At 43.4% G+C, this 24,450-nt stretch overlaps 3 protein-coding genes across 3 annotated transcripts in view; 1 reads left to right on the plus strand and 2 right to left on the minus strand.

Moving 5' to 3' along the window:
* LOC134822474 (coatomer subunit alpha-like) overlaps positions 1-15,299 on the minus strand; it is a 122,982-nt gene extending 107,683 nt beyond the window's left edge. The window contains exon 1 of the mRNA XM_063833583.1: positions 15,277-15,299. The gene's annotated coding sequence lies outside the window, so the exon portion shown is untranslated. The remainder of the gene's footprint in view (positions 1-15,276) is intronic.
* Positions 1-24,450, minus strand: part of LOC134822476 (TBC1 domain family member 1-like) — a 72,813-nt gene that overhangs the window by 31,428 nt on the left and 16,935 nt on the right. The window contains exons 9-12 of the mRNA XM_063833584.1: positions 9,815-9,916; positions 9,241-9,385; positions 4,128-4,219; positions 3,785-3,895 (exon numbers count right to left, since the gene is read on the minus strand). Of these exons, the coding sequence (XP_063689654.1) occupies positions 3,785-3,895; positions 4,128-4,219; positions 9,241-9,385; positions 9,815-9,916 (450 nt within the window). The remainder of the gene's footprint in view (positions 1-3,784; positions 3,896-4,127; positions 4,220-9,240; positions 9,386-9,814; positions 9,917-24,450) is intronic.
* LOC134821995 (innexin inx2-like) lies at positions 15,932-23,454 on the plus strand. Its single transcript, XM_063832824.1, has 4 exons — positions 15,932-16,490; positions 19,184-19,318; positions 22,314-22,435; positions 22,555-23,454. The coding sequence occupies exons 1-4, from the start codon at positions 16,343-16,345 to the stop codon at positions 23,365-23,367; spliced, it is 1,218 nt and encodes a 405-aa protein (XP_063688894.1). The 5' UTR covers positions 15,932-16,342; the 3' UTR covers positions 23,368-23,454.

The following is a 24,450-nucleotide window of genomic DNA, read 5'->3' on the forward strand; positions in this document are numbered from 1 at the left end:
GATGAAATTTTTGCCCACAAACCAAATAGTCAGTTTATTGATAGATGGTTATGAAACCAAATTGGGGTACTGGAAGTCAAAAATCTCGAAAAAAAATGGAAAATCATACTGTTCCCATACTCGGTCCCATTTTCAGGTTTTTGGAGGTGAAATTTCCAGGGCCGAATTTTACAGTTTCGCCAAATTTCTGACCTGCAACCAATTAGTCAGTCAACTATAGTGCCAAATGACACGATTGAAGTGCTGGAAGTTTGATTCGGTCGGAGAAGCTCACAGCAGAAAATCTTTAACAAGACGAAAGTTGTATTTTCAAAACTCTGTCCCATTTTCAGATATGACAGTTTTCTCACCGCACATTGACAGATTGGATGAAAATTTGTACCCACAACCCAATTAGTCAGTTAATTGGATGGTATGAAAAAAAAAAAAACCCCCAAAAAAAAAAAAAAACAATTGGGGTACTGGAAGTCAAAATCTCGAAAAAAAAATGGAAAATCAAACTGTCCCATACTCTTGTCCATTTCAGTTTTTGGAGTAAAATTTCCAGGGGTCCGAAATTTTACAGTTCGGCCGAAATTCTGACTGCAACCAATTAGTCAGTCAACTATAGATGCCAAAAATGACACGATTGAGGTGCTGGAGGACGTTTGATTGGGTCGGACGAAGCTCACAGCAGAAATCTTAACAAACGAAACAGTTGTAATTTTCAAAACTTTGGTCCCATTTTCAGATATGAAAATTTTCTCAACGACATTGACAGATTGGATGAAATTTTTGCCACACACCATTAGTCAGTTAATGATGATGTATGAAACCAAATTGGGGTACTGGAAGTCAAATCTCGAAAAAAAATTGGAAAAATCATACTGTCCCATACTCTGTCCCATTTTCAGTTTTTGGACAGTGAAATTTCCGGGCCGAAATTTTACAGTTTCTGCCGAATTTCTGGACTCAACCAATTAAGTCAGGTAACTATTAGATGCCAAATGACACGATTAAGTGCTGGAAGTTTGAATTCGGGTCGGGGAGAAGCTCACAGCGAATTCTTAACAAACGAAAAGTTTTAAATTTTCAAAACGTTGTCCCATTTCAGATATGAAAATTTCTAACGCACATTTTGTGACAGACTTGGAGAAATTTTTGCACCACAAACAAGTAGTCAGTTTAATTGGATGTGGTATGAACCAAATTGGGGTACTGGAAGTCACAATCTCGAAAAAAATTGGAAAATCATATGTCCCTACTCTGTTCCATTTTCGTTTTGGAGCTGAAAGTTTCCAGGGCGAAATTTTAAGTTTCTGCCGAATTTCTGACCTGCAACCAATTAGTCAGTCAACTATAGATGACAAAATGACACGATGAGGTGCTGGAATGTGGATTCGGGTCGGAGAAGCTCACCGCAGAAAATCTTAACAAAAACGAAAGTTGTATTTTCACATCTCTGTCCCATTTTCAGATATGAAAATTTCTCACCGCACATTTGACAGATTGGATGAAATTTTTGCCACAAACCAATTAGTCAGTTAATTGATGATGGTATGAAACCCAATTGGGGTACTGGAAGTCAAAAATCTCGAAAAAAAATTGAAAATCATCTGTCCCATACTCTGTCCCATTTTCAGTTTTTTCGAGCTGAAATTTCCGGGCCGAAATTTACAGTTGCAAAATTTCTGACCTGCAAACGAGCCAATTCGTCAGTCAGCTATAAGATGCCAAATGGACACGATTGAGGTTTGATGGAAGTTGATTCGGGTCGGAGGAAGCTCACAGCAGAAAAATCTTTACAAACGAAAAGTTGTATTTTCAAAACTCTGTCCCATTTTCAGAATATGAAAAATTTCTGAACGCACATTCCCCATTTTCAGTTTTTGGAGCTGAAATTTCCAGGGCCGAAATTTTATTGTTTGGCCGAATTTCTGACCTGCAACCAATTAGTCAGTCAACTATAGATGCCAAATGACACGATTGAGGTGTTGGAAGTTTGATTCGGGTCGGAGGAAGCTCACAGCAGAAATCTTAACAAAACGAAAAGTTGTATTTTCAAAACTCTGTCCCATTTTCAGATATGAAAGTTTCTGAACGCACATTTGACAGATTGGATGAAATTTTTGCCCACAAACCAATTAGTCAGTTAATTGATGATGGTATGAAACCAAATTGGGGTACTGGAAGTCAAAATCTCGAAAAAAATTGGAAAATCATACTGTCCCATACTCTGTCCCATTTTCAGTTTTTGGAGCTGAAATTTCCAGGGCCGAAATTTTACAGTTTGGCCGAATTTCTGACCTGCAACCAATTAGTCAGTCAACTATAGATGCCAAATGACACGATTGAGGTGCTGGAAGTTTGATTCGGGTCGGAGGAAGCTCACAGCAGAAATCTTAACAAAACGAAAAGTTGTATTTTCAAAACTCTGTCCCATTTTCAGATATGAAAATTTCTGAACGCACATTTGACAGATTGGATGAAATTTTTGCCCACAAACCAATTAGTCAGTTAATTGATGATGGTATGAAACCAAATTGGGGTACTGGAAGTCAAAATCTCGAAAAAAATTGGAAAATCATACTGTCCCATACTCTGTCCCATTTTCAGTATTTCGAGCTGAAATTTCCAGGGCCGAAATTTTACAGTTTCGGCCAAATTTCTGACCTGCAACCAATTAGTCAGTCAACTATAGATGCCAAATGACACGATTGAGGTGCTTGAAGTTTGATTTGGGTCGGAGGAAGCTCACAGCAGAAATCTTAACAAAACGAAAAGTTGTATTTTCAAAACTCTGTCCCATTTTCAGATATGAAAGTTTCTGAATGCACATTTGACAGATAGGATGAAATTTTTGCCCACAAACCAATTAGTCAGTTAATTGATGATGGTATGAAACCAAATTGGGGTACTGGACGTCAAAATCTCGAAAAAAATTGGAAAATCATACTGTCCCATACTCTGTCCCATTTTCAGTTTTTGGAGCTGAAATTTCCAGGGCCGAAATTTTACAGTTTCGGCCAAATTTCTGACCTGCAACCAATTAGTCAGTCAACTATAGATGCCAAATGACACGATTGAGGTGCTTGAAGTTTGATTTGGGTCGGAGGAAGCTCACAACAGAAATCTTAACAAAACGAAAAGTTGTATTTTCAAAACTCTGTCCCATTTTCAGATATGAAAGTTTCTGAACGCACATTTGACAGATAGGATGAAATTTTTGCCCACAAACCAATTAGTCAGTTAATTGATGATGGTATGAAACCAAATTGGGGTACTGGACGTCAAAATCTCGAAAAAAATTGGAAAATCATACTGTCCCATACTCTGTCCCATTTTCAGTTTTTGGAGCTGAAATTTCCAGGGCCGAAATTTTACAGTTTTGACCGATTTTTTTCACCCGCAACCAATTAGTAAGTCAATTTTATAAGGCATATGACACGATTGAGGTGCTGCACAAATTTGACCAATTAGTCAGTTAATTGACTATGGTATAAAAGCAATTAGCAATAACCTGCTTGGTGTCCCCAGGTGTATGGGAGTGAGTGGTATAAAAGCAATTAGCAATAACCTGCTTGGTGTCCCCAGTTGTATGGGAGTGAGTGGTATAAAAGCAATTAGCAATAACCTGCTTGGTGTCCCCAGTTGTATGGGAGTGAGTGGTATAAAAGCAATTAGCAATAACCTGCTTGGTGTCCCCAGTTGTATGGGAGTGAGTGGTATAAAAGCAATTAGCAATAACCTGCTTGGTGTCCCCAGTTGTATGGGAGTGAGTGGTATAAAAGCAATTAGCAATAACCTGCTTGGTGTCCCCAGGTGTATGCGAGTGATTAGTCTGCTGTCGCTCGTATATCGTCCTTAAACAGCCGACTAGAAGACTGTTCTGTGCGTTAACATCACTCAGTTCCGGCTGAGATTAAATTAATTAGTTAGTTAATTAAATGTCTAACTGATTTGAAATAAATTATTTGAGCAAGATCTGCTAGTGTGATATTGTTGATCTCCTCCCCATAACTTGTACCCCCACACATTGTACCCCTCCCCCCACATTGTTACCCCTCACCCCCCCCCCCCACATTGTACCCCCACATTGTACCCCCACATTGTACCCCCTCCAACATTGTACCCCCCACACATTGTACCTTGAACATCTGAAGAACCTCCAGACTATCCTCGTTAGTCAGACTCTCTATCACATTACTCAACTCCTGTACCACCTCATCTGGAGTTAAACCTGGAATTGTTAGTCAGACTCTCTATCACATTACTCAACTCCTGCACCACCTCATCTGGAGTTAAACCTGGAATTGTTAGTCAGACTCTCTATCACATTACTTAACTCCTGCACCACCTCATCTGGAGTTAAACCTGGAATTGTTAGTCAGACTCTCTATCACATTACTCAACTCCTGCACCACCTCATCTGGAGTTAAACCTGGAATTGTTAGTCAGACTCTCTATCACATTACTCAACTCCTGCACCACCTCATCTGGAGTTAAACCTGGAATTGTTAGTGAGACTCTCTATCACATTACTCAACTCCTGCACCACCTCATCTGGAGTTAAACCTGGAATTGTTAGTCAGACTCTCTATCACATTACTTAACTCCTGCACCACCTCATCTGGAGTTAAACCTGGAATTGTTAGTCAGACTCTCTATCACATTACTCAACTCCTGCACCACCTCATCTGGAGTTAAACCTGGAATTGTTAGTCAGACTCTCTATCACATTACTCAACTCCTGCACCACCTCATCTGGAGTTAAACCTGGAATTGTTAGTCAGACTCTCTATCACATTACTCAACTCCTGCCACCACCTCATCTGGAGTTAAACCTGGAATTGTTAGTCAGACTCTCTATCACATTACTCAACTCCTGCACCACCTCATCTGGAGTTAAACCTGGAATTGTTAGTCAGACTCTCTATCACATTACTTAACTCCTGCACCACCTCATCTGGAGTTAAACCTGGAATTGTTAGTCAGACTCTCTATCACATTACTCAACTCCTGCACCACCTCATCTGGAGTTAAACCTGGAATTGTTAGTCAGACTCTCTATCACATTACTCAACTCCTGCACCACCTCATCTGGAGTTAAACCTGGAATTGTTAGTCAGACTCTCTATCACATTACTCAACTCCTGCACCACCTCATCTGGAGTTAAACCTGGAATTGTTAGTCAGACTCTCTATCACATTACTCAACTCCTGCACCACCTCATCTGGAGTTAAACCTGGAATTGTTAGTCAGACTCTCTATCACATTACTCAACTCCTGCACCACCTCATCTGGAGTTAAACCTGGAATTGTTAGTCAGACTCTCTATCACATTACTTAACTCCTGCACCACCTCATCTGGAGTTAAACCTGGAATTGTTAGTCAGACTCTCTATCACATTACTCAACTCCTGTACCACCTCATCTGGAGTTAAACCTGGAATTGTTAGTCAGACTCTCTATCACATTACTCAACTCCTGCACCACCTCATCTGGAGTTAAACCTGGAATTGTTAGTGAGACTCTCTATCACATTACTTAACTCCTGCACCACCTCATCTGGAGTTAAACCTGGGATTGTTAGTCAGACTCTCTATCACATTACTCAACTCCTGCACCACCTCATCTGGAGTTAAACCTGGAATTGTTAGTGAGACTCTCTATCACATTACTTAACTCCTGCACCACCTCATCTGGAGTTAAACCTGGAATTGTTAGTCAGACTCTCTATCACATTACTTAACTCCTGCACCACCTCATCTGGAGTTAAACCTGGAATTGTTAGTCAGACTCTCTATCACATTACTCAACTCCTGCACCACCTCATCTGGAGTTAAACCTGGAATTGTTAGTCAGACTCTCTATCACATTACTTAACTCCTGCACCACCTCATCTGGAGTTAAACCTGGAATTGTTAGTCAGACTCTCTATCACATTACTTAACTCCTGCACCACCTCATCTGGAGTTAAACCTGGAATTGTTAGTCAGACTCTCTATCACATTACTTAACTCCTGCACCACCTCATCTGGAGTTAAACCTGGAATTGTTAGTCAGACTCTCTATCACATTACTCAACTCCTGCACCACCTCATCTGGAGTTAAACCTGGAATTGTTAGTCAGACTCTCTATCACATTACTTAACTCCTGCACCACCTCATCTGGAGTTAAAACCTGGAATTGTTAGTCAGACTCTCTATCACATTACTCAACTCCTGCACCACCTCATCTGGAGTTAAACCTGGAATTGTTAGTCAGACTCTCTATCACATTACTCAACTCCTGCACCACCTCATCTGGAGTTAAACCTGGAATTGGTGAGTCAGACTCTCTATCACATTACTCAACTCCTGCAACCACCTCATCTGGAGTTAAACCTGGAATTGTTAGTCAGACTCTATCAAAATTACTCAACCCTGCCCCAACCCTTATCTGGATTTAAACCCCTGGAATTGTTTGGGGGAGACTCTCTAACTTTAAATTTAAAACCCTGCACCACCTAAATCTGGATTTAAAAACCCGGGAAATTTTAGTTCAGCCCTTCTATCACTTTACTCAACCCTGTACCACCTCTTCGGTGATTTAAACCTGGAATTTTTTGTCGAACTTTTCCAAAAAATTAAACCCCTCCTGCACCACCTATCTGGGGGGGGGTTTAAACCCTGGAATTGTTAGTCAGACTCTCTATACTTTACCAACCCCCTGCACCCCCTCATCGGGGGGAAACCGGGGAAAGGGGGTTAGTGAGACTCTCAAATCATTTTTCTTAAACTCCGGGTACCCCCCCTAAATTGGTTTTTAAAACCCGGGAACGTTGGGCAAAACCCTTTAAATTTTTACCAAAGGGGGCACAACCTCATCGGGAATTTTTTAAACCTGGAATTGTTAGGGGGGGAACCTCAAAATTCAAAATTTTTTTCAACCCCTCTCCAACCCCTCTTTCTGGATTAAAATGGAATTGTTAGGGACCCCTCTACCCAACTTTTAATAAAACCCTTTAACAAAATAAGGGGATTTAAACCTGGGGGGGGTTAGTCGGGGGTACTTCTATTTACTCAACCCCTTTGAAAAAAAAAATTGCGGGGTTTAAAGGAAGGGGTTGGGAAAAACCTTAACTTTTTCAACCCTGCCCCACCTATCTGGTTTAAACCGGGGAGGGGTTAGTCAGACTCTCTTTTCGTATTACTCAACTCCTGCCCACCTCATCTGGATTTAAAACCCTTTGGAATTTTTAGTCAGCCCTCTATCACATTTTTTAACCTCCTCACCCCTAATTGGAGTTAAACCGGGAAAAGGTTAGTAAGACTCCTTTAAATTACTTAACTCCTGCACCCCCCTCATCTGGATTTAAAAACCGGGAATTGTTGTGAGACTCTCTATCAAAAATCAACTCCGACCTCCTCATGGATTTAAAACCCGGAAATTTGGTTATTGAGACTCTTTTACCCACATTACCCCCAACCCTCCTTTGGCCCCCACCTAAAGGGGGGGATTTAAAAACCTGGAATTGTTAGCGCCTCTATCCTTTTTCTCAACTCCTGCACCCCCTAATCGGGGAGTTAAACCGGGAAATGTTAGCCCTAACCCCTCTATCACTTTACTAAAACTCCTGCACCACCCTCATCGGGAGTTAAACCGGGCATTGTTAGTCAGATTTCTCATCAAATTACTCAACCCCTTTTACCCCCCTCATCGGGATTAAACCGGGAATTTTAGTCAGACTCTCATCACTTTACTCAACTCCGCACCCCCCAAATAGGAAGTTAAACCGGGAATTTTTGTGAGACTCTCTATCACTTTACTAAAACCCCTGTACCACCCTCATTGGGGTTAAACCTGGAATTTTTTAGCCAAAACCCCAAAAAAATTTATTTAACTCCTCCCACCCCCCCTCATCTGGGGGTTAAACCTGGAATTGTTGTCAATTCAAATCACATTCCCAAATTCCTGCACCCCCTTTTTTTGGGAGTTAAACCTGGAATTGTTAGTCGACTTTTCAATCACATTACTAACTCCTGCCCACCTCATCTGGAGAAAAAACCCGGGAAATTTGTTAGTCAGACTCCCCCCCCCCTTTATCACTTTAAACCAACCCCTGCCCCACCCATCTGGAGTTAAACCGGGAAATTTTGTTAGTCGACTCTTATCACATTCCCCCAACTCCTGCACCCCCCTTTTCGGGAAAGTTAAACCTGGAATTTTTAGTCAGACTTCTATAAACATTACTAAACCCTTCCTGCACCCCCCCTCACTGCTTTTTAAAAACCTGGAATTGGTTAGTGAGACTCTCTATCACATTACTCAACTCCTGCACCACCTCATCTGCAGTTAAACCTGGAATTGTTAGTGAGACTCTCTATCACATTACTCAACTCCTGCACCACCTCATCTGGAGTTAAACCCTGGAATTGTTAGTCAGACTCTCTATCACATTACTCAACTCCTGTACCACCTCATCTGGAGAGTTAAAACCTGGAATTGTTAGTCAGACTCTCTATCACATTTACTCAACTCCTGCACCACCTCATCTGGAGTTAAACCTGGAATTGTTAGTCAGACTCTCTATCACATTACTTAACTCCTGCACCACCTCATCTGGAGTTAAACCTGGAATTGTTAGTGAGACTCTCTATCACATTACTCAACTCCTGCACCACCTCATCTGGAGTTAAACCTGGAATTGTTAGTGAGACTCTCTATCACATTACTCAACTCCTGCACCACCTCATCTGGAGTTAAACCTGGAATTGTTAGTGAGACTCTCTATCACATTACTCAACTCCTGCACCACCTCATCTGGAGTTAAACCTGGAATTGTTAGTGAGACTCTCTATCACATTACTCAACTCCTGCACCACCTCATCTGGAGTTAAACCTGGAATTGTTAGTCAGACTCTCTATCACATTACTCAACTCCTGCACCACCTCATCTGGAGTTAAACCTGGAATTGTTAGTGAGACTCTCTATCACATTACTCAACTCCTGCACCACCTCATCTGGAGTTAAACCTGGAATTTCTACAATTAACCGGTTAATTGGTTCCTACAAGTGAGGAAACTGGTGAAATGATCAATATTCTAATATCTAATAGAAACAACCTATCCAAATAAAACACGACAAGCCATTTCTACAGATTATGATGACATTATAAGATGAGATGTTTAATGTATAATGTATAATGTATAATGGATAATGTATAATGTATAATGTATAATGTATAATGTATAATATGAGATGTATAATACAGACCGACGAGTCTGCCACATATAGTGTTGAAGAGGACGATGGGGCAGCTCTTGCAGAGACCCTTATTGCTCAGGTCACTGTCTGACTCCTTCAGCTGATTGTACGCGTTCAAACACATCTTATGTATTGAATGTAGAATAGTTACTCCCTGAAGGTTTTAATTAACATGGCTTGTGGCGGAGGGGAGGGGGGGTCGTAACTACAACACGCCTGGCTGTGTTAATTAACATGACTTGGGGCGGAGGGGAGGAGGGAGTCGTAACTACAACACGCCTGGCTGTGTTAATTAACATGACTTGGGGCGGAGGGGAGGAGGGAGTCGTAACTACAACACGCCTGGCTGTGTTAATTAACATGACTTGGGGCGGAGGGGAGGAGGGAGTCGTAACTACAACACGCCTGGCTGTGTTTTCTTTCCTGAAGCTCGATTCAAGCAAGCCCTACGAGTCCCCAATGCGATCAGAATGATCCCCTTGAATACGATCTGAATACAGATTACTGCTCTCGGGTTACTATGAGGTGGGACATCAGATATCTTATTAGTCGCCTACCTACCTAGTCGCCAAAACAAACTCACCATATCAGACGACACCGCCTCGAACACGTGAACACATATGCGAGCGTAGTCCCCACACACTTCACGGCAAGTCCAGCCGATATAACAGCTGTCCCCAGATCCCTGCAGGGGTAATACATATTATTATTATTTCAGAGTTTCCTTTGTAATTATTCTACTTTTAGTTGTCTACTGTTCCGTCGGTAAGTTTACAATTCTTCTACATGTTCATGTAGTGGAGACAAGGCAGGGGGGGGGGAGACAAGGCAGGGGGGGAGACTAGTAGTGGAGACAAGTCAGGTGGGAGACAAGGCAGGGGGGCCTAGTAGTGGAGACAAGGCAGGGGGGTGTAGTGGAGACAAGGCAGGGGGGTGTAGTGGATACAAGGCAGGGGGATGTAGTGGAGACAAGGCAGGGGGATGTAGTGGAGACAAGGCAGGGGGGGGGTGTAGTGGAGACAAGGCAGGGGGGGGGGGTGTAGTGGAGACAAGGCAGGGGGTGTAGTGGAGACAAGGCAGGGGGATGTAGTGGAGACAAGGCAGGGAGGTGTAGTGGAGACAAGGCAGGGGGGGGGGGTGAAGTGGAGACAAGGCAGGGGGTGTAGTGGAGACAAGGCAGGGGGGGGGTGTAGTGGAGACAAGTCAGGGGGGAGACAAGGCAGGGGGGGTGTAGTGGAGACAAGGCAGGGGGTGTAGTGGAGACAAGGCAGGGTACGTACGTTTTGGTACGTTTTGGTGAGTTTGGCAGGGCGTGCTCAGGACAACTGCATCGAGTGCGTCCTCCTCCAGCTCAGCATTGAGTTATCGTTTGTCGGAGTGTATCCCGGAACCGGTGGTGTGTCTGGGTACTGTTCCATAAATCTGCCTAGACCAACTTTGAAACTGTCTAGCAATGTGATACTCCGGAGCTCCGATGGGAGCACGTTGAAGAGCTGAGCTGCTCTAACTCTAAAGCTGTTGTCGTAATCTGTTCTTACCGACAACTGTGCGTTTTTGTTCATGGCTGGGATCTCTGCCTTAATACCATGCCTTTGATGAGACTTGAACTCGAAGCCCGTATCGTTCGGAGCATGTTCATTAAGAATTTTCCATACATGAATAATAGAATAACGCTCTCTCCGCCTCTGAAGGGACATCAACTTAAGCTTCTTCAGCCTGTCCCAGTACTGGAGATCACGGCAGCCAGATATCTTTCTAGTAAAGGATCTCTGTACAGTCTCCAGCTTTTGTATCTCTGTGACTTTTGTAGGGTTCCAGACTGGACAGCAGTACTCTAGCTTGGAGCGAACCATGCTTTTGTATAAAGTCAGCATGACTACTTGTGACCGGTCTCTAAAGGCACTCAATGTCCAAGCCGCCATTTTTCTAGCTCCTTGAACTGTCTTCTCAATGTGAGGACCCCATGACCTACTGCTGCTAACATACACTCCAAGGTCTCTGACAGTTTCCTGTGGTGATATTGCGTGTCCTTTTGGTGTAGTATACTCAACAGTCTCTGGGTAGAACGGGAGCTCTCTTAGAGCTTTTGATCCATTCAGGGGGTAGTTTACAACCTCAAACTTCTGTTCGTGTAGCTCCATGTTGTTAACACGTGACCACTCGATAACTATGTTGAGATCATCTTGCAGTAACTCCACACTACTCATTCCTCGGATAGCCCCAATCAGCTTTGTGTCGTCTGCAAAGCTGAATCCGTTACTATAGCTAATGCTGTTCAACAGATCGTTGATGTACAGGATAAATAGGATCGGTCCTAGGACTGTCCCTTGTGGCACCCCACTTGCCACTGGCTGGAAGGATGATTTGCGACCTTCCACAACGACTGTTTGTTTTCTGTTTAGCAAAAACTCTTTGATCCACCTTAAAGCCTGACCACCAATTCCGTATCGACCAAGCTTGGCTAGCAGCACTGCATGGTCGACCTTGTCAAAAGCTTTGGCAAAGTCGAGGTAAATCACATCAACTTCTTCATCATTGTTGAGTGATTTGTAGATCTGTTCGATGTGACTGAGAAGCTGCGTCATGCAACTCCTCTTTTTTCTGAACCCATGCTGGTTCGTATTGATCATCATGTTCTCTTCCAAATGACGAACCAGGTTTTTCCTGATTACACGCTCAAATGTCTTTATGATGTGCGAGGTTAAAGACACTGGTCTATAGTTTGCTGGGTCCGTTCTGTCCCCCTTCTTATAGATAGGGGTGATATATTGGGTCTTTAATTCCGCTGGTATATACCCACTGCTGAACGATTCCTGCCAGAGGAGTGTTAGCGGGTCTGCAAGTTGTTCTTTGCAGGCTGTGAGTATCCTAGCAGGAATCTCTCCGTCAGGTGCGGCCGAATAGGGATCCAGTTCTCCTAATGCTTCAATGATATCTTTTCTTGTGAAGCTTAGCTCGTTGAATCCGGAATCCAGTCCCTGAGGTAATCCTTGGCTCTTCATACATTCATCAATATCGGCACTCATAGGGTTACTAAATACCTTCTGGTACTGCTTCTGAAGTAACTCTGCCTTGATACTGGGGTCGTCCACTAATGCCCCAGTCTCATCTCTCAACACCGGGATCGTAGATCTGGTCTTCTGGAGACGCTTGGCATACGAAAAGAAGTATTTGGGGTTCTTCTTTATTGCATCGACTGCCCGGAGTTCCTTTTTGTTCAGTTTCTCAAGGGTCCCTTCCTGTATGGAGTAACACAGCAGTGAAACCTCCGTTTTCAGTTTAGGGATTAAACTCGAGCTAGGATTCATTTCCTGTAATGCACGTATCCTAGCATTCATCTTCCTTCGTCTTCTTTTCATGACATAAACGTGCTTATTCCCTCTTCTCTTTCTTGAGGTAATCTCCGCTGCACTCTCTTTCTTTGGGGAGAACTCCAAGGTAATCTGGAGCACTGTTAGCTTGAACAATTCCAGAAAAGCGTTCAAGTCCTCGTCACAGAGTTCCCAGAGCTTCAGCCAGTCGACTTTCTGAAAGCAATCACTGATTGCCACAAAATCGGCTTTGTGATAGTCAACTGCCCTGAAAGAGTTTGGGTCGATCTTGCTGGTTTCGTTCTTCTTTCTTCCAGTCATATTAAAACCAAGCTGAATTTCGACCAAGCTGTGGTCTGATAAAGATGTGGGGTTCACCTTTACTTCTGCGACATACCTAGGAACATTTGTAAGTACAAGATCCAGGGTGCTACCTTCTCTTGTTGACTGGTTTACGACCTGTGTTAGAAAGTTACGGTCTATAAACTCTATAAAATCATAACACCTGGCTTCACTTCTTAAGCCTCCATGTTCCCAGTCTATCTCTGGATAGTTGAAATCTCCAACAACGTATATGTCTGGCACCGTTGTATTTTCTGAGATCGCGTCTATTTTGGCTTGCAGTCTGTCTAGTAAGTTCTTCCAGCCTGAAGTATCTGCTCCAGGGGGCCTGTAGACAGTAGCAAAAAGGGTGTTGCATGACTTAACATAGCACATGACCATGTTATTGCTTCTATCCTCGTAGTGATCGGATTCTGTTACCACTAGCTGGTCATGAACATAGAGGAGGCAACCTCCTCCTACTCTCTCTGGTCTATCAGATCTGAACGATTGATAGTCTTTTATCTGCACCTGAGCGTCAGAGATGTAACTCTTTAGCCATGACTCGGTTATGGCTATGAATGGTGGGGGGCAGCTACTTCCTTCGATGATGGTTTCCTGGATGTAGGGTAGTTTCCATCTAGAGCTGCTAGTAGCTGCCGGAGATACGCTCTGTCCATTTAAGAGGACAATGGTGGAAAGTTCTGGCTGAACCACTGTGGTGCCATCATGTACGGGTATGGGATGGGCGGGTGCAGTCCCGGAACAGCTCGAGTTGCGGGGTGGCATGGTAGCTCCGTGGGGTTCAGTTGCTGGGGAATCGGTTGGCGTTGGACCTCTTTCCCCCTCCCGATGATAATCTCGTTTCTCAGGCCATCGATTTGTTCCTGAAAACCAGCCTTCATGTTCTCGATGAGCTTCAATAAAAAAGACTCATCTTGGGCAGTCTTCTTCTCTTGGTTTTCTACTCGTGGCTTGTTGATGGTTGGGGGATACGTAGTGTATCCTGACGAAGCAATGCTGAATTTGGGAAGCGCATTTCGTCTGTAGGGCTCAGTAGTATTTTCTACTCGTCTGTAAGTCTCTCGTTCTTCTTCTTTTCCGTGGCCAGGACCGTTGCGGGTAAACACCAGGTGTTGAAAGGTACATTGGTCGTCTTCACATCTGATGTTTTTGATGGAAAACTTGCATATTCTGGGATGCCAGTATAGGCACTTTTTACCTTTCTTGCACCCATTCTGATGCTTGGCCCCAAAGTCGCAAAACTTGTAACATCTCTTAGGGTGGCTCCTCTCACAGGTTTTGCCGTCTACAAGTACTTTGCCAGTTCGTCCATGTGGGCATGCCCTTTTCTTGAAGAGCTCACAGATTTGTTCTTTCTTGTGCCCTGAGGTATTGGGATTCCTCTCCCTCGTCTCCCTTGTCTCATCACGACCTCTTCGTGGGCTTATCCTCTCTGATGACTCTGCTTTTTCTTCTTCACTTTCAATCTCATGGTCACTTTTACCTGTATTTTCCTCTGACTCTGTAATAGTGTCCAGTTTGTCGACACTAGCACTAAGTGCTTGTTTCGGAATCAGTTTCAGTGAGCCTTGTTTTGGAGGGTTTGATGAAAGCAGCATATCCTCCAATTCATTCTTTTCCAGACACACGTGGCACATCCAGACAAATCCTTTTGGATTTGTTTCACTCATACTCGTTGCCTTTTTCTTCAGCTCCTCACAGTCGTGACTTCCCAATAGGCACAATCTGCAGGTGAAAAGAGGCGTGGATTCCAGTGTGTTCTGGTACACTGACTTGCAGTCACTGCATTCAGCTTCAAATAGTGACTCTATCTTCAGGATTATTCTGTCAGTCAGGATATCCTGGTTTCGATAAAGCTTTTCCTTGCCATCCTCTGACCTGGCTTTGAGTCCAACTAATTTTGCACAAGCCTCTAGCTGCTGGGCATTGCACTTCTTGACGTTAGTTTTATTTTCACCATAAGGCAGTGAAGGACTATAGCTCGCAAGGGCTTTCTTGGCATGCTCATCAGCTATGTTTGCAAGACCTCCAAGCACAACTTTCTGATTCTCTAGTATCGCTGGCATTTTCAAAGAGCAGTACCCAGACACGATGTATGATGCTGGATCCAGCCGGGTCTGAAAAGATGTGCGACAGAAACTTGAAAGTAAGTTACCCCTGTAGTAGGGTAGGGGTTATTGGGTAGGTTTTGAAATAACTGATTGATCACGATTTTTCTTCAAATAACACAGACAGCGTAAATTCTTCAAGCTAAACTGCGTTCAAACGATAACAGCAATGAAATATCCAGCTCCCTTTTAGGGCACTCAACACGAATACGTACCCGTAGTATAGAGCTCTTCAACACGGCAATTGCTATAGCGTGACCCGCCGAATCATGTTGTCACACCTCAAATTATTTGTTATATAGTAGTGTTGAAAGTATTAAAGGGGGGGGTGTAGTGGAGACAAGGCAGGGGGGGGGGGGTGTAGTGGAGACAAGGCAGGGGGTGTAGTGGAGACAAGGCAGGGGGATGTAGTGGAGACAAGGCAGGGGGGTGTAGTGGAGACAAGGCAGGGGGGGGGGGGGGGGTGAAGTGGAGACAAGGCAGGGGTGTAGTGGGGACAAGGCAGGGGGGGCTACATGTTCATTGTTCATGTAGTGGAGACAAGGCAGGGGGGGCGCTACATGTTCATGTAGTGGAGACAAGGCGGGAGGGGGGGGGGGGCCTAGAAAAATACAAATTTAGTTTTCCTATTAAGTTTTACTATTCTCAAGTTGAAGTATCCAGATAACCATCATGCCCCAGCAGTAACACGTAATGGTCGGGTGATGTGTCATGCTCACTCGGTGTAATGACGCACCGGACATGTTGTAAGTAAGTAACATGTTCTAATTATAACATGTTTTAAAGCTACAGAAGTGATAGTTCCCTCAATGTGCAACACTGGCCGCTGACAATGATTGCTTTGTTTCAGTAGCTTCATAGCTTGGCAAGGTTTGTCTTCGTATAACGCGTGATTCCGTTATCATATGCTTTACTGGCTTTGTTCATGAAATAGCTGATGTGATTATTTCTATTTTAACAAGCATAGATCAACGCCTTCGCAACTGCAATAATTTGCATAGCAGTGTATTTGTTATTTGTCAGCTTTTTGTGTTTGTAGAGTTGTACTATGTTTGTTGTACGCTACAACACCTGATCGTGGATTTCATCATCAAATAAATCATGATAGAGACTTTCAAATACTGATAAAGAAACACATCTTCAAAAGAAAGCTACCACCCCATAGAATTAGAAAACTGAGAATTAGAAACTAAGACAGAACATAAATGAATAAATAACAAATCTTAGAAGTAACTAAACGCTAAAAGAAGAAGACACCAGCTCACACGAACTACACTCTCCTCTATAGTCTATACTCTCCTCTACACTCTCCTCTACACTCTTATCCACTGAAACCCTTCCTCCGCCATGATCTACTGGATATGGGCAGTGTTTAAGAGGATGGCCCCCTTCAAGGTTGTAACACTGGATGACAGATGGGATCAGATGAACCGCAGCTTCATGATGCCTCTCACCATGTCATTCGCTTATCTTATAGACTACGGTATCATCGCAGGTAGGAACCATGTCATTCGCTTATCTTATAGACTACGGTATCATCGCAGGTAGGAACCATGTCATTCGCTTATCTTATAGACTACGGTATCATCGCAGGTAGGAACCATGTCATTCTCTTATCTTATAGACTACGGTATCATCGCAGGTAGGAACCATGTCATTCGCTTATCTTATAGACTACGGTATCATCGCAGGTAGGAACCATGTCATTCGCTTATCTTATAGACTACGGTATCATCGCAGGTAGGAACCATGTCATTCTCTTATCTTATAGACTACGGTATCATCGCAGGTAGGAACCATGTCATTCACTTATCTTATAGACTACGGTATCATCGCAGGTAGGAACCATGTCATTCGCTTATCTTATAGACTACGGTATCATCGCAGGTAGGAACCATGTCATTCGCTTATCTTATAGACTACGGTATCATCGCAGGTAGGAACCATGTCATTCGCTTATCTTATAGACTACGGTATCATCGCAGGTAGGAACCATGTCATTCACTTATCTTATAGACTACGGTATCATCGCAGGTAGGAACCATGTCATTCGCTTATCTTATAGACTACGGTATCATCGCAGGTAGGAACCATGTCATTCGCTTATCTTATAGACTACGGTATCATCGCAGGTAGGAACCATGTCATTCTCTTATCTTATAGACTACGGTATCATCGCAGGTAGGAACCATGTCATTCGCTTATCTTATAGTCTACGGTATCATCGCAGGTAGGAACCATGTCATTCGCTTATCTTATAGACTACGGTATCATCGCAGGTAGGAACCATGTCATTCACTTATCTTATAGACTACGGTATCATCGCAGGTAGGAACCATGTCATTCGCTTATCTTATAGACTACGGTATCATCGCAGGTAGGAACCATGTCATTCGCTTATCTTATAGACTACTGTATCATCGCAGGTAGGAACCATGTCATTCGCTTATCTTATAGACTACGGTATCATCGCAGGTAGGAACCATGTCATTCGCTTATCTTATAGACTACGGTATCATCGCAGGTAGGAACCATGTCATTCGCTTATCTTATAGACTACGGTATCATCGCAGGTAGGAACCATGTCATTCACTTATCTTATAGACTACGGTATCATCGCAGGTAGGAACCATGTCATTCGCTTATCTTATAGACTACGGTATCATCGCAGGTAGGAACCATGTCATTCGCTTATCTTATAGACTACTGTATCATCGCAGGTAGGAACCATGTCATTCGCTTATCTTATAGACTACGGTATCATCGCAGGTAGGAACCATGTTATTCGCTTATCTTATAGACTACGGTATCATCGCAGGTAGGAACCATGTCATTCTCTTATCTTATAGACTACGGTATCATCGCAGGTAGGAACCATGTCATTCTCTTATCTTATAGACTACGGTATCATCACAGGTAGGAACCATGTCATTCGCTTATCTTATAGACTACGGTATCATCGCAGGTAGGAACCATGCCATTCGCTTATCTTATAGACTACGGTATCATCGCAGGTAGGAACCATGTCATTCACTTATCTTATAGACTACGGTATCATCGCAGGTAGGAACCATGTCATTCGCTTATCTTATAGACTACGGTATCATCGCAGGTAGGAACCATGTCATTCGCTTATCTTATAGACTACTGTATCATCGCAGGTAGGAACCATGTCATTCGCTTATCTTATAGACTACGGTATCATCGCAGGTAGGAACCATGTTATTCGCTTATCTTATAGACTACGGTATCATCGCAGGTAGGAACCATGTCATTCTCTTATCTTATAGACTACGGTATCATCGCAGGTAGGAACCATGTCATTCGCTTATCTTATAGACTACGGTATCATCGCAGGTAGGAACCATGTCATTCGCTTATCTTATAGACTACGGTATCATCGCAGGTAGGAACCATGCCATTCGCTTATCTTATAGACTACGGTATCATCGCAGGTAGGAACCATGTCATTCTCTTATCTTATAGACTACGGTATCATCGCAGGTAGGAACCATGTCATTCTCTTATCTTATAGACTACGGTATCATCGCAGGTAGGAACCATGTCATTCACTTATCTTATAGACTACGGTATCATCGCAGGTAGGAACCATGTCATTCTCTTATCTTATAGACTACGGTATCATCGCAGGTAGGAACCATGTCATTCGCTTATCTTATAGACTACGGTATCATCGCAGGTAGGAACCATGTCATTCTCTTATCTTATAGACTACGGTATCATCGCAGGTAGGAACCATGTCATTCGCTTATCTTATAGACTACGGTATCATCGCAGGTAGGAACCATGTCATTCTCTTATCTTATAGACTACGGTATCATCGCAGGTAGGAACCATGTCATTCTCTTATCTTATAGACTACGGTATCATCGCAGGTAGGAACCATGTCATTCGCTTATCTTATAGACTACGGTATCATCGCAGGTAGGAACATTCCACCAGGGGTGACTACTAGTACTACAGTCCTGTACCAAACTATCACGTGTTGTGGAAACATTCCCACATGTTTACAAAATTAAAATATTTAGATGACAACAATGTCATTCGCTTATCTTATAGACTACGGTATCATCGCAGGTAGGAACCATGTCATTCCCACATGTTTTCAAAATTAAAATATTCAGATGACAACTACAAGCTAAGCGTGAATAATCAGGTTCACTACAGGATCTGCAATAAAGTGCACTGGGTTTGAGGACACATTCCGCTCAGAAGCATTTGTAGATGAGTACTGCTGGACACAGGGTATCTACACACTGAGAGAAGCTTATGACATAGAGAACATGGACCTGCCTTATCCCGGTTAGTGGTTACTTAGTAACTGGTGCGTGGTTACTTAGTAACTGTTGCGTGGTTACTTAGTAACTGTTGCGTGGTTACTTAGTAACTGTTGCGTGGTTACTTAGTAACTGTTGCGTGGTTACTTAGTAACTGTTGCGTGGTTACTTAGTGACTGTTGTGTGGTTACTTAGTAACTGTTGCGTGGTTACTTAGTAACTGGTGCGTGGTTACTTTTTTTTTCTTTTTTTTTTCTTTTTTTTTTAAAAGAGAGGCTGGGCCAAGATAGCCCACGAGAGGATAGCATTGAGATGCTCTGCCTACCTCTGGGGTGTGGCAACCTTGGGGAAGGTTGCCGGTGAAATCAGAGTGATTGGTGGAGGATGGTGTAAGATGATATATGAGTCAAAATGATACGCTTAAATGCCAGCTGGGTTTGGAAAAGTAAAACGAGACGAGACAGCATATGAGATAATACTTTAAGTCACCCCGGTCTGATCCAGCTCTTCCGGCACAATTAAGCGTTTGGTGCGGTTTGCGAAATTGACAATTGTGGTGATGTGTTGGTTGTCGAATATGTCATTGACAGAGAGGTAGTAGTCCTGGAAATATTGACCTCTAATTTGGGCAATAGCTGGACACTGTCCAAGGAAGTGTGAGACAGTTTCCTCTCCGTCGCCGCACATAGGACAAGCACTGGTGTTTGATTTGCAAATGGTGTGAAGGTGTTTGTTTAAGCCGCAGTGACCCGTGATGAGGTGAACTGCAGTTCTGTAATCTTGTCTGTTTTTGCTGAGTGAAGTGTTGAGGTTTTTGATGATTTTGGCATGCTTGTGGCCGAGTGTCAGTTTGGTGTGTCTGGGACCGTCAGTTAACCAAGTTTCCTGATTCAGTCTGTTGACTTTGTTGTCGATTTGACGCTTGATGTAGGATTGTGGAATTGGACACTTTAAAGTGGATTCACTGGTTGTACCAAGCTTGGCCAGCTCATCTGCTTTTTCGTTCCCCCACAATCCGATGTGTGCTGCAATCCATCGTATCTCTAGCGTGTTGTTGGATCCGAGTGCATTAAGAGAGTCGTAACAGTCTCTTGTAGTTCTACTCCGCGTTGAAAGCGCAGAGATAGCTTGTATAGATGAGAGACTGTCAGACCATATGATGATATGTGTGTTGGTATAGGTAGAGAGATATTTGCAAGCTTCAATGATGGCGGTGAGCTCTGTTTGGTAAACAGTGCAATAATCAGGGAGCTTGAATGATCTTTCTTCAAGGGTGGTGTTATTGTTGTCAGTTGTGATGATATAGCCAGCCCCGCATCCTGAGTCTGTGAGTGACCCGTCAGTGTAGCAGGTGATTGTTTCACTGGTAATGTTGTCAATGGTGTTTTGAAGTGAATTTCTATATTCAGTGGTATCGGCTCCAGGAGTTGTGACGGTGAAGTGCCGTCCCAGCATCATGGTTGGTGTTGTTAGGTCTCTTGTTGCTCTAGGTGGGATAATGAGGTCTGCCATGAATTGTTTGTTGATAGTGGTATGATTTTTGATAGTTCCCTTCCTGAAGGCGATAGTTTCAAGAGTGAGGCTGCCATAAGCTTGTAGCCTGGCCGCACCCTTTGCTGCTTCACCTTGCAGGAACAGTATGATGTCAGAAGTGTCGGTGAGGTGATTCAATGCGATAAAAGGTGTGCTTGGCATGGCACCAGACATCATTCTGAGTGCCAATGCCTGAACACGTTTGAGTTTCTTCGCGTTATAGTCCGTTTGAGTGGCCCTGATCCATATACTACAGCAGTAGGATAGGATTGGACGGATGACAGCCGTGTACATCCATTTGCATGTTTTGGGGCTCATACCCCATGTGGGGCCGACAGCTCTTCGACATTGCATGAGGGATGCCGTGGCTTTTTTGGTGGTGTTGATTATATGTTCATTGAAGTTGAGTTTGCTGTCCAAGGTCACTCCTAGAAATTTAGCAGACTTGGAAAGACCTATAATGTTGTTGCCAACTGTTATAGGTCTTAGAGTCCACTTACTATTCCAGGTAAACATGACTATCTGAGTTTTAAGGGCGCTAATAGATAGCTCTTTGGTTCTGCACCAATTTTCTATCGTTTTAATAGTTTTGCATGTTCGGTCCCAGATGATGTCTAAATCATCCCCTTCCGTTAGAGACAACAGATCATTCGCAAAGGCTTGCAGGTAACCCGGGATGTCTTTTGCGGTAAAGGAAAGGAGATCGTCGACTACCAGGTTCCAGAGAAAAGGAGAGAGAATGCCTCCTTGGGGGCAACCTCGCCTGATCCGTACCCTTCTCGACTTATCCTTATGATTTAGTGTGATGAATCGATTGGTTACCATGTTGATGATCCACTGTGCTGTAGCCAAGTCCACTTTCGTAGCCTTGACTGCTTCAGAGATAGCCTTGAACGAGACATTGTCGAAGGCGCCCTCTATATCTAGAAAGACACCTAGGACATATCCTTTCTTGGCTATTCTGCGCTCAATGGTGTGAGTAACTTTATGCGTGGTTACTTAGTAACTGTTGCGTGGTTACTTAGTAACTGTTGCGTGGTTACTTAGTAACTGTTGCGTGGTTACTTAGTAACCTTTGCATGGTTACTTAGTAACTGTTGCGTGGTTACTTAGTAACTGTTGCGTGGTTACTTAGTAACCGTTGCGTGGTTACTTAGTAACCGCTGCGTGGTTACTTAGTAACTGTTGCGTGGTTACTTAGTAACCGTTGCGTGGTTACTTAGTAACTGTTGCGTGGTTACTTAGTGACTGTTGCGTGGTTACTTAGTAACTGTTGCGTGGTTACTTAGGAACTGTTGCGTGGTTACTTAGTAACTGTTGCGTGGTTACTTAGTAACCGTTGCGAGGTTACTTAGTAACTGTTGCGAGGTTACTTAGTAACTGTTGCGTGGTTACTAAAATAAGTTATTATAACTTAGCTTACACTTACTATTAGCACATTACACATATGACATAACATAGTGTCCTATACCCCCTACTCTCTACAGGTATAATTCCGGAGGGTATCCCGAACTGCATACCACTAGAAAGGTACGACGGGATGAAAATAGAGTGTCCTGACGAAGCCCAGTATCTCACACCTAACAGAGTTTATCATCTCTGGTACCAGGTGCACAACTAAAACAGTGTCTAATGTGCAACACAAGCTTCAACCTTATCATCCGATTTAACATTAGAATATTAACTAAACCCCCCTCAACATTATAATATTAACTAAACCCCCCTCAGCACCTACAACTCTACTTCTGGCTGGTCTGTGCCCTCTTCTATCTCCCCTACATGGTGGGAATCTGTCTGGGTTTCAACTACACTAAGCCTATAGTAAACCTCCTCCACGACCCTCTCACACGTGATGACGAGGAACTGGACGCTCTCCTCGACAAGGCTGCGCGCTCTCTTAGACACAGATTCGATATATACAGCGACCACCACAAGTCCTGGTTTAACACACTCTACAGCAGGCACACCCTGCTCTACCTCCTCTTCTTTATCAAACTCCAGTACCTCGCTTTCTCAGTAGCTATCCTGGGGTTAACCCACGCTAAATTCAAGATAGGTAGTTTCCTAACGTATGGGTTTGAGTGGGCGGGTAGTGGTCCCACTAATGGCACCTACACTCTGATACAGCACAAGCTGTTCCCTAAAATGACAGCATGTGAGATTAGGAGATGGGGAGCTACAGGACTGGATGTTGTGAGGGGGATGTGTGTGCTACCTCAGAACGTCTCTAACTCTTATATCTTCCTGGTATTCTGGGTGTTCCTTGTGATCACTATACTGGGTAATATAATAGGGTGTATCCTGGCTGTGAAGCAGTATCTGGTGAAGAGTGAGGGGTATGGTAAACTGGTGAACTGTACTTTCTGGAATGATTGGAATCTCAGACATTTGTATTGGCACGTGGGCGGGTCAGGGCGCGTGGTCCTGCATCACCTGGCTGATAATCTCCACCCCTGTACTTTTGAGAAACTCATAAGGAGGTACTGGTGGTTGAAACGCAACGAGTTTGTTCAATATAATGGACATTTAAAAACTTCATAGGTTATATTAGAAGTTATCAGGACATCCTCGGATGTTTTAGGGTACTCTAGAATCTACAGTATAGATTTTAGTATAATAAGATGTTATCTAGTTCATTAAACTGTGTATTTACACACTACACTTACACAATACACTATTACACACTACACTATTATACACTACTAGTATAACTTTAGTACGCTCAATTTCACCTATTTTTAAGGGGTAGGACGTTTTTACAAATTTGATATTTTCATATGCTCGTGACAGCTGTTACATAGCGTTATATTACACAGCTTAGTGTAACACTGGTCACTGTGGCGTAGTGTAACACTGGTCACTGTGGCTTAGTGTAACACTGGTCACTGTAGCTTAGTGTAACACTGGTCACTGTGGCTTAGTGTAACACTGGTCACTGTGGCTTAGTGTAACACTGGTCACTGTGGCTTAGTGTTACACTGGTCACTGTGGCTTAGTGTTACACTGGTCACTGTGGCTTAGTGTAACACTGGCCACTGTGGCTTAGTGTAACACTGGTCACTGTGGCTTAGTGTTACACTGGTCACTGTGGCTTAGTGTTACACTGGTCACTGTAGCTTAGTGTTACACTGGTCACTGTAGCTTAGTGTAACACTGGTCACTGTGGCTTAGTGTTACACTGGTCACTGTGGCTTAGTGTTACACTGGTCACTGTGGCTTAGTGTTACACTGGTCACTGTAGCTTAGTGTTACACTGGTCACTGTAGCTTAGTGTTACACTGGTCACTGTAGCTTAGTGTAACACTGGTCACTGTGGCTTAGTGTTACACTGGTCACTGTGGCTTAGTGTTAGACTGGTCACTGTGGCTTAGTGTTACACTGGTCACTGTAGCTTAGTGTTACACTGGTCACTGTAGCTTAGTGTTACACTGGTCACTGTGGCTTAGTGTTACACTGGTCACTGTAGCTTAGTGTTACACTGGTCACTGTAGCTTAGTGTAACACTGGTCACTGTGGCTTAGTGTTACACTGGTCACTGTGGCTTAGTGTAACACTGGTCACTGTGGCTTAGTGTAACACTGGTCACTGTGGCTTAGTGTAACACTGGTCACTGTGGCTTAGTGT

This window comes from Bolinopsis microptera, chromosome 10 (assembly GCF_026151205.1).
Source record: "Bolinopsis microptera isolate Bmic1 chromosome 10, MBARI_Bmic_1.0, whole genome shotgun sequence".
In the NCBI taxonomy this organism is placed as follows: Eukaryota; Metazoa; Ctenophora; class Tentaculata; order Lobata; family Bolinopsidae; genus Bolinopsis; species Bolinopsis microptera.